We start from the raw sequence: 20,670 nt of genomic DNA on the forward strand, positions 1-20,670 counted from the left end.
ACTTGGAATTTTTTAACTTTTTTACAAGCTTTTAATTACTGACCGTCCGTTGGTAGACTGTAAACAAATCTACTACGGTTGAGCTAACATAAAAACTGGATTTTAGGATGTAACAATTTATATCAACTGAACAAATGTGAACTAACTATGAACAAGCAATATCGATTTGCAATATAACACTATAAACTTTCGCGTTACTTTCACATATTTTAGTGATGTCATTACTAAATATGTGTTACTCATGTGAGCTGAAACATCGGATAGGGTAAAAAAAATATCGCATTACATCCCGTTCTTAATTTTTATTAAGTATACTGCAAAAGGCAAGAGAATTTAACAACCGGCTTACCGGAGTCGCCTTTAAGCGCCTCTGTCGAAATTCTCGCCCAATGGTCATACTCATTATATGGACTTTATCTGACATGGCTATTTGTACATTACGTACAAATAGCCAATACATTTGACGTGCCCCTCCCCCGCAAAATTACAGACAAGGCGACTGCGGTTGTTAAATTCTCTAAGACATACACCTTGCATCCTCAAGTTACTATTTGACTCTCGTTTACAATATCATCCAATATGTACAAGTAACAGTCCATAGTGTAATAAGGGCTGTAGGCATTGCACAATGCACTGTTATTTTATGGCACACCATAGACGACAAGGCACCCGCAGCGTTAATCCCAAACCAATTCCATTCATACGCTGACAGCCGCGGGAACGCATTGACACTTCGTGATTGACAGATATGTCACGCATCGAATCGATCAAATAAGCTTATTGAGCGCCGTGAAAAATAAATTCGATCAATAACAAGTTCTTTTTTTTTGTTATGGAGTAAATAAGATCAGGGTATCTCCTCTGACGAAGTGTATCAGGATGATAGAAACGTAGAAAACGCCAATCAACGATTGTCATCATCAATATCATCATGGCTAGATCCCCTGGTCCTACAAACCTATAGGAACATCATCATTCGATCAGTTTTCATGGCTTTACTAATAAAAGGTGATATATATTACTGTCCGATACTGTAATAAGCATTTTAATAGTGTTTACAAAGCAGTAAAAGCAATTCATCTGTATCGAAGCTCTAAAAAATCTAAAACATATTTAAGGCCGTTAAAACGCGAGTTACTGCGTGAAACGTAAATTTATTCCGTTTAAAATAGATTGCCTTATTTATCTCCCTTTAAAAACGCTTTCAAACTACGACCGACTGATTTATGTCTATTACGAAACTATACAAACCATACACCAAACTCAAACTGTGTCTATTGTCCCTATGAACAGATAAAGAAGTCCCGAGACGATCAAGAAGTGTCTATGTCATGGACGCAAGATTAACAATCGCGATTGAACTTTCATCCGATTGTCAAGTGTAGTTACGTGATTAAGACGAAACGGGAGCTGAGCTAAAAGTCAATTTTGAGATTTCAAGCTGAATATACCCGTCGCTCTGACGGGGCGTGAGAGACTGTATTTGTGTGTGTAATGCACGCACACAGATGCGTACGCTTGCACCCGCGCGCGCCTCATTGCCGACAATTTGCAATGTTATTTTTCGTGCGTTACTGCCACGAGGCGTTCACTTATTACTTACTGTGTTGCGATTGAATTTTTTGACCCGGCTTACGTTTACGGAACTCGATAATCTTTCTACTACTGTGACTTGGCTTTGTTTACTTGACTTTGCTGATCAGCTTATTGTTTTGGACTCCGTGAGTTGTGGTTACCTATTGGACCGCACGCAATTCATCTACCTTTATTCAAGTAATTAAGCGTAATTAGCCGAAATCTTTATAAGAGTGTAATTCATAAGAAGTACATAAGATATAATTTATGTACTGGTTTGCTGTTAGCTTTTAATTGTATCACTTTACATATATGTTACTCAAATAACTAACACGGTTACACTGTTGTAAGAACATTATTTTTCAGGTAGGCCTTATTATACCTACTATAGGCCTTATTACCTCCTAGTACCTTAGTAGTAGTAGTACTACTACGGAAATTGATTCAAAGACTCAAGACTGACTTAAGTGGCAGTAGGGTGTAGGGTTTTTTCTAGGCTTAATGAGTTCGCTGAAGCTTATTTTTTATACTTAGCGCACAGAACCACTAGTTTAACAGTATCAGCTCTAACCACATGTCACCATTTTGTCCTTTACGTAACAAACTCAGGGGCCCAGAATATCCGATGTACCTATCAAATCAAGGTTCTGTACCAAATAAGGCCCGGTTATTATAGTTCGTTATTTTTTAGCATTAGAAAGAAGGTAAACAATCATGACGTGTCTTTTTATTAATAATTATTGAAAAACGCTTTCAAAAATTAGTTTATATTACTTATGAAAGCAAAAGAATATAAAAAAGTATATGATTAATACATACATACATACATACATACAATCACGCCTATTTCCCGGAGGGGTAGGCAGAGACCACGGATTTCCACTTGCTACGATCCTGACATACCACTTTCGCTTCCTTCACATTCATAACATTCCTCATACACGCTCGCCGGTTTAGGGTGCTCTTGCTCATTAATATGATTTATAATTCTAACATATTTGCTATGACTTATTTTTCAATGGTAATTTTTAATAAGACATGTCAAAATCTGTTACCTTAATGCAAAAAAAAACGAACTTTAAGCGTGCTAACTTTCAAAATTTCATTTTTTATAAGATAGTATAAGTAGATGGGCAAAAATTTTGCGTCCATGTCCACCAGTGAGTAAGTGATTGAGATACCTAAACATTTAACTTTATAATGTAAAATGATATAATTTACTAACCTACTCGTTTAATTTCAGGTAGGTTGAATAAGGAACCAAGTAACCATGGGGAGGAGCAGTATTTACTAACATTTTCTTTTTGGGTCTTCAGAGTGTATCGTTTCCTTTTTTTTGCACATATTACATTTAAATATATATTCTCTGTGTAAACCCTTACGTCTTTCAATGACAAAGGCAAGATCAGCAAATGTACAATTTGTATGATCGTGCCTGATATTTGAGATCACAGAAAATAAATATTTTAAATCCACTATTCTGCGACCTTCTAAAATTTTGTTTTATCATGATTCATGATCAAAAAGCTCGGATTCAATAGTCATATCAAACGTCGATTATGCAGTTGATGATGAGCTTGCATTTTCTACCATTGGTGCTGCAAATGCATCAACCGGTGGCGATAAACTTTGCCCTCTTGTAAAACAAATTACTATTGTGATTGTGTCCAGCAAAAAGGCCAAAATTCGGTTTACTTTCCTGTTTAAAATATTACTAATTTATTCATATTTCAGATTAGGTACATAGGTAACTGTCTGAATGTTACAATGCCAGCTGGCAAATTCTATCACATTTGTTTGTTTGGTAGTCGTGGTAACATTCACTTACATTGATATCCTTATTAAGATCTGTATCTTATTATCCAGACCTTAAAATATTGCCACCGTTGCCCTTTAAAAAAATACTGTTTAAATAATTGGCTACTCAAACAATGCTTCTATAGTATAAATAATGACTACACAAAAATGGGTAGTATTGTATATAATGCACGAAATAAGGCCCGATTCTTAAGCGGGTTTAAATTTTGAGGCCATGTCCGCTAATACTATAGACAAAATATCAAGTTTAATAAACACAAAAAAAAAAACATTGATGGGCCTTATTTTATAATTTAGGCCTTACTTTGTAATTTAAAGTAGAGTTAGGCCAAGAAAAATCTATAGCGATTTTGATAGAACACGCAGTGCAAGTATTATTTCAAACGTCGCTTCTATGAAATTATGACATATAAATAACACTTGCACTGCGTGTGCTATCAAAATTGCTGTAGACTTTTCTTGGTCTGACTCTAAAATATTCTTTATTACACCACAAACATAAAAACAAATTAAAAAAAAAACCGGCGAAGTGCAAGTCGGACTCGCACACGAAGGGTTCCGTACATTATTTATAAAAACGGTCACCCATCCAAGTACTGACCCCGCCCGACGTTGCTTAACTTCGGTCAAAAATCACGTTTGTTGTATGGGAGGCCCCACTAAAATTTTTATTTTATCCTGTTTTTAGTATTTGTTGTTATAGCGGCAACAGAAATAAATCATCTGTGGAAATTTCAACTGTCTAGCTATCACGGTTCGTGAGATACAGCCTGGTGACAGACGGACGGACGGACAGCGGAATCTTAGTAATAGGGTCCCGTGTTTTACCCTTTGGGTACGGAACCCTAAAACCGATTTACAATGTAGATAAAGGTAGCAACAGGCGGTCTTATCGCTGTTAGTTCTTATTCTTCGTTTGTTTAGCATTAGTAATTATACGATTGCATGCTTAAAAAAGACACGTCACCTTCACTCTAATGATTAGAGTGAAGGTGACGTGTCTTTTTTAAGCATGCAATCGTATAATTATTTAGCTTTTTTTGTAATACATACAATACATGAATCATTAGTACTGTCACGCTCCGTGATTGTTGAGCCATTTAGGGTTCTAGCTAAATTGGACATTCCATAGAGCACGAGTAAGTATGGAACAACCAATTCAGCTAGGACCCTAAATTGCTCGACAATTACGAAGAGTGCCTGTAGGTACCTAAAAATTTTGTTAACCCATTTTAACCATGCAATAAAATATTTTTGATTTTGATTTCTAATTTGAAATATTAGAATCAAAAAGTTCATAATAGATTGTATATCATAACTACAAAAATGTGTTCCCTACTCTCAACCCAAAACCCCTTGTATCTTAGGATCTAGATATTTTCACACAAGACGGTTTATCGATAACTTCTTACATCACTAGATTATCGACATTAAATGTCGACTATTGCCCATCACTTTTCTGGCTGTGTACGTATTTAGAAACTTGACTCCGCCCCTAAAATTAGTGCGATAGGGACAACTGCAGCTGAGGCGAAAAATCCTGCGTAAAAATGACAAAAATCGAGGTTTCGTAGTCCTCTTTTTCCTCCCCCAAAACTTAACCAATCGTAACCAAATTTGGAAATCTAAATGATTATGAAATTATCTGTGTCGGACCGTTTTGCTTTTTTGGCTAATTGATATCAGTTTTGAATACCACGCCTCTCATTGCGGCATAGTCTATTAGGCCATTTTGGCCGTTTTTGAAGGGCTCTAGCGCCTTAAAAAACAAAAATATCAAAAAAAGCAAAACGGTCCGACACAGATATTGACAATATTAATCTGTGTTGAAAAAATCATTGCTCTAGCTTCAAAAACCACGGAGGAAAACGAGGACTACGTTTGTATGGAGGAATGACCACTCCTGTTGGCTCTTAAAGGCGACTGACAGAACTTTTGAATGACGCCGCCATTTGATCGTTTCGCTAGGTGAGTGACTGATCAGCTGATCACTTTGTTCTTTCGTTTTTGTCTTTCGTCAATTTGGCTTGAAGACACAAAAATGTTAAGGAACCGACTGCATCAATCGTAGCTACTTCAAGCCGGCCTTTCAATAACATATTATCTTACAACTGCTTCACAGAGTTTTTATTTTTTAAAGTCGATTTAAAATGTGGCCTATGTCACCTGAGCCATCGGATCGAATGCCACTGCATTTTTCCTTTTAGTTTTGCCGAAGCCGGGTAAACATGAACCTACATTATGTAGTAATTCATTCAGTCAAATCTCTGTTGCCAACCGGGCTCAAATCTCCGTAACTTCAAGCAGGCAATAGCTGAAAGTTCAAGTACTATTCAGCAACAATCTAAAATAACCATAGATGAACCTTATAACTTTGTAACAAGGGTTACTGATTGTCATTAATACTGTGAACGATATGTTATCAAAGTTGCCAAATAAGTTGCACTCAGGAAGGTTCCTTGTATCGTACGTTATGATAACGGAGCCAAAGGTCATGGGTTAAATTTCCGTTTTAGGCAAATCAGATGCTGGTATAATTAGTAGTTAATAGAATGGTCAATGTGGAAAAAACGCGAACTGCGAGTCACAAATCAATTCAAGCTTTATGTTTATGAGCCATGTTGCTGGAATAAATATATATATTGACGACCGGTCTGGCCTAGTGGGTAGTGACCCTACCTATGAAGCCGATGGTCCCGGGTTCGAATCCTGGTAAGGGCATTTATTTGTATGATGATACAGATATTTGTTCCCGAGTCATGGTTGTTTTCTATGTATTTAAGTATTTATATATTATATATATCGTTGTCTGAGGACCCACAACACAAGCCTTCTTGAGCTTACCGTGGGGCTTAGTCAATTTGTTATTCTGGTGTTCTGATGTTGCTTATGTCCATGGGCGGCGATGACAGCTTCCCGTTACGCGGCTCGTCTGCTCATTTGCTTCCTAATACATAAAAAACAACAGTAACTCTTGGACTATAAGGGTTTCAACCTACACTTAACAGAAAAGCGACACCACTTTGCACAAGCCGTGGGATTCTACGCTTTTATACAAAATAGTCACTTTACTATTCTGGCCGCTAAAAGCAATCGTAAATTAACTATTTTATTAGTCAATTCTAGATGCCGACAGCAGACAAGTACCTTAATCACTGTTTGAAAATACTCATCCCACAGAACTAAATATAAGAAAACAGTAGGTAAATTAAAGAATAAGATATAGGCGCCTTTTTCTCTTAAGTTTCAAGTTGTCTTTCGAAAACGATGTATGACTTTCGATGATCATTGAGATTCAAAGTAAAAACACATAACAATTAGAATGCAGGTGCAGCGAGTAATTATTACTGAGTTCCCACAGCACAGCGCATAGACCTCTACGGCACGTCAGGAATGCCGTGGCGTACGCACGCCCGGACCCAATCTACATATTCTACATACGTTTACATAACGTACCACGAACCACACGTGAACAAATTTGACAGATGCTATCTACCCGCGAAATTTTAAGTCCACATTTTGCATGCAAGCGTCAGGCCGACTTGGATGTAACATCAGTCTCGAAGCCAATAACACGGTTGAGACGCTTAAAGGTGTAATATTTATTTGAAGGTGATTATAGTAAAATGTACTTTTTAAATCATAAAGCACAATTAAGCGCGGGAGCGACGAACGCGTCAAGGTGCGCTCGCGCCGGTATAAAACCTATTAAAATCAAAATAAAACGTGGCACGCGACGGCGTCCGGCGCAGCGGCCGACCGTTTGCTTTGCATCGCCTGCACCAGTTTTTTTCAAAGCCCCCTTTCTGAGACGTTTTTGTGCAAATCTTGCATCCATTGTGAAACGGAACGAAACCGAACAAAGCTAGATTCATAATTCGAGCACACCTGGCGGGAAGGCGTCCGCCGTTCCGCGTTCGAACGGTCTCAACCGCCGAGTCGGGACAGCGATAAATCAGTCCTGGCCCCCGATAAATAAGGGCCTAATTGCTTAATACGAAAATAGGGTCGGCCGCGGCAAAATTCGCGAGGAACAATAGACGTCTTGCGCGTAACGACATAAAGGAAAGACATTGAGTAACGAGACGCCAAATATTGGGGATGTGCTCTATTTTTTTCATGTTAGAGCAAACGCAGGTGATGTTACTGTTATAGAAAACGTAAAATTCAATTATTCGACTATTGACAATAAGAATTTGGAGCGTTTCTAATCCCTGTCGCCATGCGAGATGAAGCTGGGATGGTTGGCACGTCGTTGGTCGGGTCGTAAAGTTTGCTCATGTCATAATGCAACGTTCTGTTACCGATGTTTAGCTTCCGCGCCGACTATTGTACATTTATTCAAAAGCAAGGCGGTGCCACTTAACCGACGAATTTTATGACTTGCAAAGATCATTATAGACACTTTGAGACGCTTCAGATGACTATTATAATGTCGTAAAATATGCAATTTGATAGCTTTAAAGTTAGGATTAAAGCTTTTATGACGTATGTACAAATGTAAATAGATATAGCAGGTTTTTTTTTATTGGAAAAAGGTATTTGACCACAATCTGCCCTAATGGTAAGTGCCGATGCAGTCTAGAATGGAGCATGCTTGCCTAAAAGATGTTTATTCACTTTCGATTTAAAAAGATCCAAGGTATGTATGTAAACAAAAATATAGTTACATAGGTCTAAATAAAATAAAACATCATTTATGTAGAAAACAACTACACGGATGAAGGGATAGGACGAATAAAATAATCTTCGGATAAAAATCTGCATGGAGATTATTTCCGATTCCAAAAATATATTTAATTTACGTCAAAGTCGTAAGTCTAGTCTTACCCACCTCCCCAGTTTAACAGTAGACCTACAGTACTGATGATATTGGATGGTTGATATTCCACATAAGAAGAATTTAATAATCGTGAAGTTTCGTTGTTCAGTATCTGATATTGTACGCACCTTCCCCACAACCCACGGTCCTAGTACTAGTACAAATAACCCCAATGTAATTGAAATCGTTATAAAATCAGCGTATAAAATGGAACAGAGGTTTTGTTTCGTTCGATTTTTACCTAACAAATCCAAATTCTATTTGACTGCCAATTTTTCTTGTATGGTGGGCTGGAGGTTCAAATTTAGGTCAGTTTTCACTTCCAACAGCACAAATTCTCCTCAAGTAACAGGCCCGGGTTTCGATCAAAACAAAGGCATTAAAGAGACAATGCATAATCAAGAATTCCCAGTTCAATATCGATTGCGTTCTTCTTTATGCGACTTCCTTCGAGTTATGTCCATTTCTGTCCACATCCGGTGCTGTTAACCCTTAACAGCTTTGTTTGTAAATAAAGGATTTCAATATGTTAAACGGTACGTGAGTCAGCCGCCATTTTACTTAGTCTGGAGTCACTTTGGGAGCTATTGCTCGAAAATGTAAAACACGTAATGTGAAGTTTGACATCATACACATGGCTAAATCGTTATTTTACGAACGCTGACTGTATTTTGTTGTATATTACGTTTTAGGAAATATCTGTTCAGGTGCATCAACACCGCAGTTACCTTTTGTGGAGCAACACTGTAGAGTGTGTAGAGCACGGTAATATTAGGTAAAATAGCTTGCTATATTAGGTACTGTTGCACAATGTTGCTCCACAGATGGTCTAGAAAAGTTATAACTGCGGTGTGGTTACACTTTTTCAGCTGTTGTGAATGTTGATATTCCTTTCTGTCCGTTGTTAAATCAAAAATGTTTTTTAAATACCATTTAAACTAACTAAGATTGTTTTTCTTGTTGTATTGTCTAATTGAATAAGCTGTGTTCAATCCAGTTGGCTAGGGAACCATGTTGTTTAGTCTTATGAGAAAGTATTAAATTCTGGTTAGAAATAACTCAACTTCCTATTGCATTCTATTCTGCAAGTTTCTTCTCTCACTAAAAATACCCACCCTATTTGAATGAATGAATGAATGAATTTTGAGGTCAAATCACACCAGATATAAGTAATCCCTACATACTAACCCCCTTAGCCCCTTACTCATAAACATGCTACAAACCTCAATTAGCTAATAATCGTTTGTCTTTATCTGTCATTTTGACTTATGTATTCGTAAGAAAGGGATAAAACATAATTTAACTAAATCAGGCCCGTAAAGTTTTATGAATAAGGGGGTCATATTCTAAATGCGAAAGTAGTTCTGTCTATCTGTTAGCTCTACCTAGTTTGGTATGGAGATAGTTTGAAGCCCGGGGAAGAACGTAAGATAGTTTTTACAGGATAGTTTTAGCACGTATGTAGACGAAGCCGCGGGCAAAGGCTAGTAGATAGATAATGCTACTGCTCGCTACGTAGTCCAAGCACTTGTGCCGGTTGTAATGTTCGTAATTATACGCTTACTGTCACATTTATAACCCGTTAAATCCACACTTACTACGTCCTGTTTCTAATTAGTAATTAGATAGGTGGGCATATTCATTTTAACTTGTACTTTAAAGCGCGACTTAAGGCGTGTTTCAGTAACGTCTAACCGTCACATTCCTGACAAAATGTAATATGTCAAAACATTGGCTCTCAGTTTTGTGACGATTGCTAACCGGCCGTTAATGGTACTTACACAGTTAAATGAAAATGACCAGGTACCAAATAAAAGCACTTTTAATTTAAAAGTATGATAATTAGGTATTTGTTTATCCTGTAAGTGGCTTTACCTGACCTTTCAAGTCAAAATCCTTGACAAAAAAATAAAAAAAAAACCCGCGGAATTTAAATGTATGAAGGCAGTTTATATTCATCTGTGCTCGAAGATTTGTGGGCTCGGTTCCATTTTTAAATGGTCATAGAATACTTAAAATTACTTGTAAGGATGTCTTGTTGTTCGCTTACCGTTTCTTTTGGTAGTTTTGTGTCGGACATGCATTTTAATGTCGTATTTACCTTTTTTGTTGATAGAAATTTCGGTCAGTGATAACTAAATGTACATTAACTTTGGGCAAGTTACTGTTTAGAGTTAAAGATTTGTAATTTATAATAAACTACGCTATAAATGCTTTATTGCTGTGTTCTAACGGCCGGTGGCACTAATCTTAATATGTATGTCGACTTCATCCGAGTACGCTGAAATTTGATTATATGCCGCCATATTGAATGTCGATCAGTTCTTTGATTGTGTGTTGTAAAACCCGCCCTATATTTGATTTACAAAATATGACTCATCGATAAATAAAATATACCTATAGCCATGGTATAATAATATACTCCGCCTGGTACTCTCTTCCGACTACGTGACTGACACAAGCCTACGTCATCATGCGACAGCGTTATATGATAAATTGATAATATGCAATAGCGCTATATAAAGTGGCAATGTTATTGTGACGTAGGCTTGTGTCACTCTGGGACGAGAAGACTATGCCTATAGCCAAATACAGAGAAAATATCTTTTCAGACTCAAGAACAAATATCACATGAATATCACAAATAAATGCCCTTGCGCGAATTCAAACTCAGGCTTTACACTTCATTCACATTATTAAATAAATATTTAAGATAAACTATTGTATAATTTGAAATTATTTCAAATAGAGGTATAAAATAACGGAAATTACCAGAACTAACTATAGTTATAACATTACTTTGTAATTAAGTAGGTGATGGAAACAAAATATGTATATCACGGCTAGGACTTGAACCCGTGACCCCTGATACGTTCTATCAACATGATTATAGAGACATTCATTATATGACATCTGACGTTAATCATATTTTAAACATTTTTAAGATTAATCGCGCTATGTAATTTTCCAAAATGTTTATTTGCGGATAAATAAATATGATGTTTTTGATCACAACTTTATGTCATATTACCTATTAATTAATATAAAAGTATCTTGAAACGTAATATAGGTACCTTACGTGGGTAACCGAACCGAACGTCGGTTAGTACGTGACGTCAGAGCCCTGTACGGAATACGAAATCACTTTAAACCTAGCACGATGACTTGCTAACACGACGAATTTTGACAATTCATTTATACGATGATATGAACAACTCGGTGTGTTTGAAGACATTCGCAATATTTACTTAATATCGCAGCGAGCGTGATGGGCACCTTTGCGTCGGGGGCAGCCCGGGACGGGCTTCAGTAGGTAATTTATTTTATACATATTTAGTTTATATTTATTTATAAGTTTAGTTTTTAATTAGTTTTATGTTTAGATTATGTGATAATTTAGTTATGAAATAAATTAGTTTTATATTTTCGCAATATGTATTTATTTCGCATCTACCGGTTACCGTACCCTCTGGTTGTTTGCAACTATTCTATTTCTAAAGCTGTAATCTTTAGAAGAATCCCATACACGATTTAATCCGTATAGATGGTTTTATTTCATGAAATGCTGACTTTTTAAAAGTCCCATACCATACCACGTTCCATGCTGACAAGAGTACATGAGATGACTGATGAGATGATTGAGGAGTTTGCCTTGGTACAGTATAATAAGTTACACAACGAAGGCCGCAAAAATATATGACACGATCTTATTTGTAGCACAATAAAGGCTCCGTCACACAGGCGCGTTTTCCGGGCGGGCGTGAGCAGGGCGCGCCGCTTTTACATATAAAACGCTCACGCCGCGCTCACGCCTCGCCCGGAAAACGCGCCTATGTGACGGAACCTTAAGAGCACGTCACATATTTTAAACTTTTTTTGTGCAACTTATTATTTCTGGTGACTGTACTTACCTACTTTTCTTATGATTGTGTTTACACATATCGTGTGTAGGTACAATAAACTATTTAGATAAGTACTATTACTAATACTACACTATTCGTTTTTAATTTTTTTATTTTCATTTCTTTTTTTGCGCCGTTGGTACAGTACGGATGTCTACCGTCTCCAATTCTCCCTCAATTGCTCAAAGGTTAACTGGAAGAGATCCCTGAAAGGGATAAGTTCGCCGACGAATGTTATTTTTCATATCTCATGCTCTGAAAGTGGGTCGTTGTTGTTCTAAAAGGTGCGCAGAAAGTGATACGTTTATGCTCTAGCGCAGAAAAGTGGTGTACTCCTCTGCGTCCCCGTCCCACGAACAACTGGGTGGAAACAAAATGGAAAAATAGTCTTTATTTCCTCGCCTGGAACAATTGGTAATTGTTTAATTTTACTAATCCCACGTAGATCCTGGTTTTTTAAAAAAATATGTAAGTAAATTGTAAAAAACAAATTATTCTTGATTTCTTTCGATGAATTTTATTAACTCGATTTCATAAGGCGGGAACCAAAAGGAATACACCAAAAATATTTTTTTAAACCTTACACTTGCGTAAATGAGCAAAGGCAGAATCTTATACAGCCACAGTTAAACGTTTGTACGATATTAAATTGGTTTTTAAAGTTATTTAGCACTATATTCATGAAAATAAAATAAAATACAACATAAAATGTTCTTATATTATTAATTAAATTGTTATTTAATATTTAAAATACTTTTATTATGTTATTATGTGGTGCGGCGCACCAAGGTCGCGGTGCGGTCCGGTAGTGTGTTGCGGCTTGTAGAACGAAAAAGTATAAAATTAAAAAGTAAGAGGCAATCCCGCTGATTTTCATACTATAATGAACAAATCATTTTAAAATTACTGCAGTTTGTTAAAAAATGTGTGTTTTCCTAAATATTGCAAACTAAATGATTTTCGCTAGGGGTTATTAATCTTCACACATGTAAAGTCTCCGATTGCAAGTAAGTCCTAAGGAAAAAAATCATGGCCGTAGGTCTATTGGGTACTTCAATTACTGATTTTGCGAAATTGCCTTGTCTTGTTTGGTTTCCTCGCATTCGATATGAAAAGTAGAGTGTTTAACTCGGGTGAAAGGCACCATTTCCGTCTCGGACTATTGGCGCTCTCACTGCGTTCGAGCGCCAAACTACCTCGACAGATATGGGTGCCTTTCAACCCTTGGTTAACAATCTACTATTTCCTGTTTTGTTTTCATTTTTGTACAATAAAGTGTTTTACTACTACTACAACGATTACACAAGTCCTTTACGTATCGAACAAACACATCATCTAATTTGTCAAGCATGCTAGGCTCGGTATTAGAATTCAGGGGAAATTCGAGTTCAAGGTGACGTTAGGTGAGGAATGTCGAAAACTCGTTGCTATGCGAGCATTGGTAATAAACGTACCTACCTACTTAGTGTTAGTGAACTACTAATTATTTGACATGGTTCGTTTTACGTAAACGTAATTAAGTAGGTACTTGATTCATATTTTAACAGGGTAGGTATTTTAGATTTGGAAGGTTAGTAGGAAATTATTTGGTATAAATAACGTTTTAATTAAGTTGGTAGGTATGTACCTAGAATCAATCTTGAACCTATTTACCTACGCTAAGTAGTTCCCTACGCCTATAGACTTGAAAAAAAAATTTTTACTGCTAGCTATTAAAGATGTCTTTGGTTTTCTTTTTTTATCTCTAGCCCCTGGGTAAGCAGTAAATGTACGAAAACCAGAGATACAAATAATTCACCGAATAAGTCATAAGTATTGTTTTTAGTATTAATTGAAACTATTCAAGGTAAATCAGAAATCCTAAAAATTTAAGTAGAAAAACGGAAATAAATTAAATAATCAATTTTGTCAAGTACCATCTACAAGGACCCGTAACGCCATCTAAGAAGCATGGTAGTAACTACAAGTTGAGCGCTACTCGTTAGTAGATGGCGCCACAAACGGCTTTACGTGACATGAAAGTAAATGTGTACTTACCAGCGCCATCTAGTGGAGAATAGCGGAACGAGCACCCCAACTTGCTCAGCAACGACGACAACGCCATCTACCGGAGAACACTGCATCCAAAGCGCACTTTTTTAAAACACATTTTTCACGTAAATTCGAACAACTGTCCACATCCACAATATATTTTGGAGATTTGTGTGTAGCATTCACGTCACATGTGTGGTGTCTGTACACGGTTGCACTGAATATTTGGCACACATTTTCACTGCACATGTGGTGTTGCATCATTGATGCATTTATCTGAAACAAAGAAAATGACTCGTGAGATGGTTATCAGAACATATTTTAATAAATACAGTTGCCTGTGATGAGTCAATATCAATTCAGAAATGAAGCACATGTTATTTTATTATATTATTTTCATCATTCATGCCTATTCTGTACAACATCGTATTTTATTTATTATTTGTTAAAAATAGATTTTGTTACAGGATACCAATTTCATATTTTTTAACAATACATCTAATATCAGATGTCACATGTTGACCATTTACTGTTAAACAGAATCTAAACCCCGTTGCCGAAGATATTATTATAAAGATAAATTGACAGCTCAATCAGTGGGGTGGCGAATGCCTAGGCACCCCAGGCCAGACCTTTCTATATAGACTGCTGCCCCTAATATCTAGCCGCCCTAGGCCGGAGCCTACTTAGAGCCTTAGGGCAAATCCGACACTGAGCACAATATCTAGAATTAATAGGGAGACATAATGTCAAATTAATATATGCATGCACCTGCAAATTACATGTGCACTATGTTTCTATGTTTGTCAAAATTATTTCAAAATTTGACCTGAGCACAGTTCAGACTTAGTAAGCACAAAGATTTCCGTAACTTACTATGCTTTCGTATTAAATATCTTATGTGCAACAATTATGCAAAATAATATATGTTGCCAAATTAATGTTTTTGAGTTTCACAAAAAGCACCTGTGATATTCAGTAATGTTTCCTAACGGCAGCTGATATGTTAAAACAAAAACTAAAATGTTGGAATGTAAGAGTTAATAACTTATTAATATATAATTTAACTTTATATGAAAATAATAACACAAGTTGAAAAAAATACTTCAAAATGTAAACTTGATTGCCAGGACATAGCCAATTAAGCCATCAGAAATATACCACAATAAGATAACTGCAATGTAGTTGCAACGGTACAGTTTGCCAAACAATAAAATTATTTAATAGACTATAAACATGGTTTATGTAATAGTATTACTAGGATACATAGCACAGATATAAGGTTAACTTATTTATATTATTAACTTTATCGGTTTTTTAAGACATATGTAAAATACTTAAGATATTTGTGAACATCATTATAAAAGAATATGCAGGGATTAAGGTAAGGTAACCAATTAGTTAAAATCAGTTTGAGTAAGCTGATTTGATAAAACTGATAGGTTGTATGTTTCCCCAGTGCATAAGATAAAATATTTCTCGTGTTACTATGCAAGCACACATTGCAATGACCTTTTTGCAGTGCCCTTCAAAATGCATTTTGTAATTGAACTGCGTATTAAATATTTTTTTATCTGCTAGTTTAATAATATACGTACCACAAACACTTCATCCATCAAAGCTCTAATCCTAGGGAAAGAATCCATCGTGAAAACACGCGTATTTAATAACCAAAATAAAAAGTAACACTCAACCTAACACTTTATTTTACGAAGTTTTCACACCGAAAAACGTATATTTTTAAATGAGGATCAACAAGGATGTAACTACGGAAATTACGATCGTTTCAAAACTACTTTTCAGGCCTTCATGTATGTAAAAATCGCGAATATTTGTGTGAAAATTGATAGCACGTGCACCCAGAATGCACATGCACTAAGGTAACTATAGTTCAAGTAAATATATTTGGCCCCCTTTTTTACTGATTTGCCAACTAGAATAAGGTTTTGACTATCGAAATAGTATAAATTAACACGTGAATAATATAACCAATTCGAATTACAGCGGCTGAAAAAACTGCACAAAGAAAACATATGATCGATCGAACAAAACTGAAGTCAGAAGTGCACATGGATGGTCTATGGTTACATACTGTCAGCCGGTGAGCCGTCAAAAGTCATTGCAGCCAACCATTAGCAACAAAAAAACCAATACTTGTCTATGTTAAGGCTGCAGTACACTTTCAGTACTCACACCCATACGTTTTCCTGTGACCAATCGATACTGTAAGTATAGTTGATTGAAATGAGACAGTCATTTGACATACTATATTGATGATGATACTGACCGTGGATGTTGAACAGTTGGTAACAATTAGTTTAAATTAGCAGCTATATTTTATAAATAATATGATGTCACGAGGTCGTAAGGAGTGCCTGAAACAAGTAAAAGGGTTAAGAACATATTATAATGTACACAAAAATAAATAAATTGTACTTATTGTATTGTATTATTGTTTACGTACCGGCTCATCTTCCACCCATAAACTTTCGAACTCTTTTTCGAATTTACCAACGATGTTCTGTTGGGATGTAACAATCACACTTTCATGGTTTGAAACCATGGCTTGGGTAGACCAATTCAGGGATCCTGACATCACGAAGCCCTTGATAGGTCTGTTTTTATGCTGCTTTTTCTCGTTCAAAGATTTAAACTGAGCATGCACGTTTAGCTTTTCCGCGTACATTTTTAAAATATTCTTCCTTTTAACGGCTTTGGGTCCATCAATGATGCAGAACTTGTGATGCATTAAAATAGATTTTTTATTGGTCTGCACTTGAATGAAACCTGAAACATTCATGAAGTTATGAACACAATGTAGTCAAATAGTAAAACATTATATTTGTAGGAAGTGAAGATTAGTAGGTACTTATACTTACTGTATTCTTTAAGCTTTTTTATTTGCGAAGGCGGTGTGTTCGCCATGTCACTGTCGACGATTATCCTAACTAGCACGTGCTTTTGTCCTAGCCGAATGATTTGCTCGGCTATTTGGCTGCTTGTTATTAAGTACATACAAACGTCCAATGTTTCACGTGCTGACTTTATGTATTTTATGAGCTTAAAACAATTGAGCTCTCTACTCTCACACATTGTTATTTCTTTGTTCGGTGTCACTCGAATAGTGTGGCGAACGACATCGTCCGAGAATAAAATCACATCATTTATTTCACGATTTTTCGTTACAGCGTCGTTGCATGTCTCGTCATGAATCTCTTCTTGAGAGCATTTTCCTGTGTCGAAAAAGTACCTGTACGCTTTTTTTGCCACTTGGGAAGCGACAATTGCAGTGGCCGTAGACGCCAAAATAATCTTAACACTTTTCCAGTCCATGATGCTTTCATTCACGTATCGATTTAACGCCAGAAATCACAAATTAAAATGCTTTTGGTTAAAAGTAATCAGTAGCCCACCATGTTGTTCACGCATTTAACTAAAACCTCAATATTACGTTCCTCGTTATTTTACAAACTACCCTCTTTTATTTATCAACTAAATTTGAGAGAGAAGATTTGGATTATTTTAGTCGAAGATTTATGAAAAAATAAGTTTGTTTAGATTTAAAAAATATTAAAATATAATAATCAAAATAAAATTAGCTTTAATTTTTTATTACTTTCATCATTGTATCATATTTTAGCCTTATGGGCTCTACAGACATCACAGATCATTTCATGTCATTTTGCAACGAATCAACGCAATGTATAAGAAACTATCTAGCTTTTGTCCGCGACTTCGTCTGCGTGGAGTTAGTACCTGCAGCTATAGTAAGTACAGCGCCTGGATAAAATCTAATAGCAATTCGAGCATAATATATGCTTAATTGTTTAGGTACACCAATTAACAGGCACGTCATTAATTTTCTCAATTCCACCACCCTTTTCACCCTCTAGGGATGACTCCTGACCAAGGCCTATTGACTTCCTTGGAATGACGTGACCCTTCATAATTGTACATGTGTGCTCCGTTCCTAGAGCAAGATTGCCAGTAATTACCATAAAAATATTTTACTACAGCAACATTGCTAGAACTGGCTTTTTCTATACGATTTCTAGGAACAAATCCAATAAATTTTATCAAATATATTGTGATTCGTAATTCAAAGTCATATGTAAAGTATTATTTATTTTAAATATTATCTACTTATTTCAGTTTGTCTTTGTCTATGTTCATAAAATCTATGAAGGGTAGACGTGCCTCTACCCTCCTTGATAAAATTTAAAAAAAATCTTTGACAATAGGCCTCTTTGATAGGCCTTGATTTGGGTCTGGCCGGTAAGAACATAGAGAAGACAAAAGTCTGTACTGTCAATGCTGCCACTAAAGTCATTTAACGCAAAAATATCAGTTTTCATATAAAACGATTTATTCACTTGAAATCATCTTGAAATATATATATTTACCTATTAATTTTAAAAATAAAAACTATTCATATGTACGAGCAACATATCTAAATGCGTCTTCGCACAGACGTAGTTAAATTCAAACCGTTGTAGTAAACCAGAAACAGCGATAATTTCAAGGTAAGAAATATATTAATCTTTAAATAAAAATGAGCGTACTAATTGCCAAATTCAAATGTAATAATTTAATCTTACTATCCCCGTAAGTCCCACGGACGCTATATCGCGTCCGAAATTATAATCAAAATTCATCTTAGATGTAAAACCTCACATTGTTTAAGCTGGTAAATTTAGACCCGTAGCAATTAGCGACGTTAGTAATTAGGAAATAGGAAGTTAGATTATATTGTTTAATTTGTGACTGTTTTGTTTTAGAGAGCAAATCAGCAGATGGCTTGAGCGTGAGATAATAATATAATCCTGGGCCGTCATATGATTTCTTGGATAAAGCTCAAAGGGCACGTATCTGCCGCATATCCAGACTAGTTTCCCGGTGACCAAGAACGCTGCGCGGAGCTGTGAAGCAGAAAATGTCCGATAACCGGATAGATGTAATAACAACTTGTAACCATTTGCCATATCAATGTATGTATTCATATGTATTGCTCCTAACATATATACAGTAATCCTAATAGGAATGAAAATACTTATATCTTAATAATACGTAACTTTTTTGTTACCTTTTAAATTTGACGAATTTCTAAATATAGTACCTAATTATCTTTTAACGTATTCTTTTATTTATTTGTGTTATGCCAATTTTTAGAGCCCATCAACGTACATACTAGCGCCACTGCTAAATAATCGTGATTATTTAAATTTAATGACAGGTATTTAAAAAAGGGGGTCGCTACGGACTGTATTGTGTATTAAAGTACCTTTTGAATACATCAAACTAGTTTTTATGTTACTGGATTCGTCAATCTACGCGTCCAAAGTTAAAACGGCCGTTTTTGTTTTGAGCTCATAGATGGACGAATCCAGCAACATAAAAACTAGTTTGATGTATTCAAAAGGTACTTTTTTTTTTTTTTTTTTTTTTTTTTTCAATCACTAAGTTGGAACTTTATTAGCTTTAACACATATAGATTATTTCAATAAGTACACATAAATCTACTAAAACTAAAGATACAATATACAATATTAAAACTAAAGTTAAAACTAGAAATAAAATAAAAATACAAACTATAAAATATACTTACCTACAAAAAACCAAACCAATTATAAAAAGAACACCCCGTCCAACAGGTCGGACTGCGGCATGGACCCCATGACACTGGCGGCGTTACCTCTCTGTATCGCAAGAGAAATACGTTGAGAGAGGTACGCACCAGCCCTGGGGTCCCCTGTGGTGTCAACCAGCCGGGCCGATAGTGCTCCTATGAATATTTTCATGTCGGCTGACCAGGGACCCAAAGTCTCAACCGCGAGCGCCGCAAACTCATAGTCGTTGATCAACGTCGAGTATTTGCGGCGCTTGAGAACTTGGGCCTGGTCAGCCGCAGCGCCGGCCCGAATGCGGGTCCCCTGAATGTGGGATTGCGCAAATGTGTCGACACATGTTGCGTCCCACACCAGTGCCCTTCCTAACTTCCACGGCACCAACGTGGCTCCGTCGGGACGCTTGCCGTCGTCCCTCGCCATGCCCACGGGTTCTAAAACCGCAGGCACAGACACGGTGGCAAGCGCGCGACGGACCAAATCGTTAATCGTGCTGTGGCGGAATATTCGGCCGGCGCTTCTTGAACATGAGAGGCCATGGCGGCCCAACTGGTCCACATCCTTGCCGCAGATGCACGTATGAGGAACACATATTCTGGATCCAAGCCTCAAGCATATTGCTATCCTTAAGCTACTTGGATCCAGAACAGTGCCGACCTGTCTAGATGGTAGAGCTTTTAACCAGTGGCCTGATTCGGGGACCGATACTGCCAGGATGCGCGCACGCTCAGAATCGTCCGGGCTTTGTTCGATGAGTGCGGCGTGGGCTAACTTTAGTCGTGGGGAGTCCCAATCCCGTTGACAGTGACGGGCAACTGGGATGTCCGCACACGGGCATGACTCACACCAGGCCTCCCTGGCCTCCTTCAGGTTCGCTATCTCATCGTCAGGTATCGTA

At 36.7% G+C, this 20,670-nt stretch overlaps 2 protein-coding genes across 2 annotated transcripts in view; both read right to left on the bottom strand.

Annotated features, from left to right (window-relative positions):
• Nucleotides 1-20,670, bottom strand: part of LOC134795286 (fatty acid synthase-like) — a 504,205-nt gene that overhangs the window by 338,004 nt on the left and 145,531 nt on the right. The window lies entirely within an intron of this gene.
• On the bottom strand, nt 14,316-17,612 carry LOC134795321 (mitochondrial cardiolipin hydrolase-like). The gene is made up of 4 exons (XM_063767141.1): nt 17,028-17,612; nt 16,613-16,935; nt 16,436-16,523; nt 14,316-14,424 (listed from the first exon to the last, which is right to left on the bottom strand). The coding sequence occupies exons 1-3, from the start codon at nt 17,479-17,481 to the stop codon at nt 16,503-16,505; spliced, it is 798 nt and encodes a 265-aa protein (XP_063623211.1). The 5' UTR covers nt 17,482-17,612; the 3' UTR covers nt 14,316-14,424; nt 16,436-16,502.

Source organism: Cydia splendana, chromosome 12 (genome assembly GCF_910591565.1).
Source record: "Cydia splendana chromosome 12, ilCydSple1.2, whole genome shotgun sequence".
Classification (NCBI taxonomy): Eukaryota; Metazoa; Arthropoda; class Insecta; order Lepidoptera; family Tortricidae; genus Cydia; species Cydia splendana.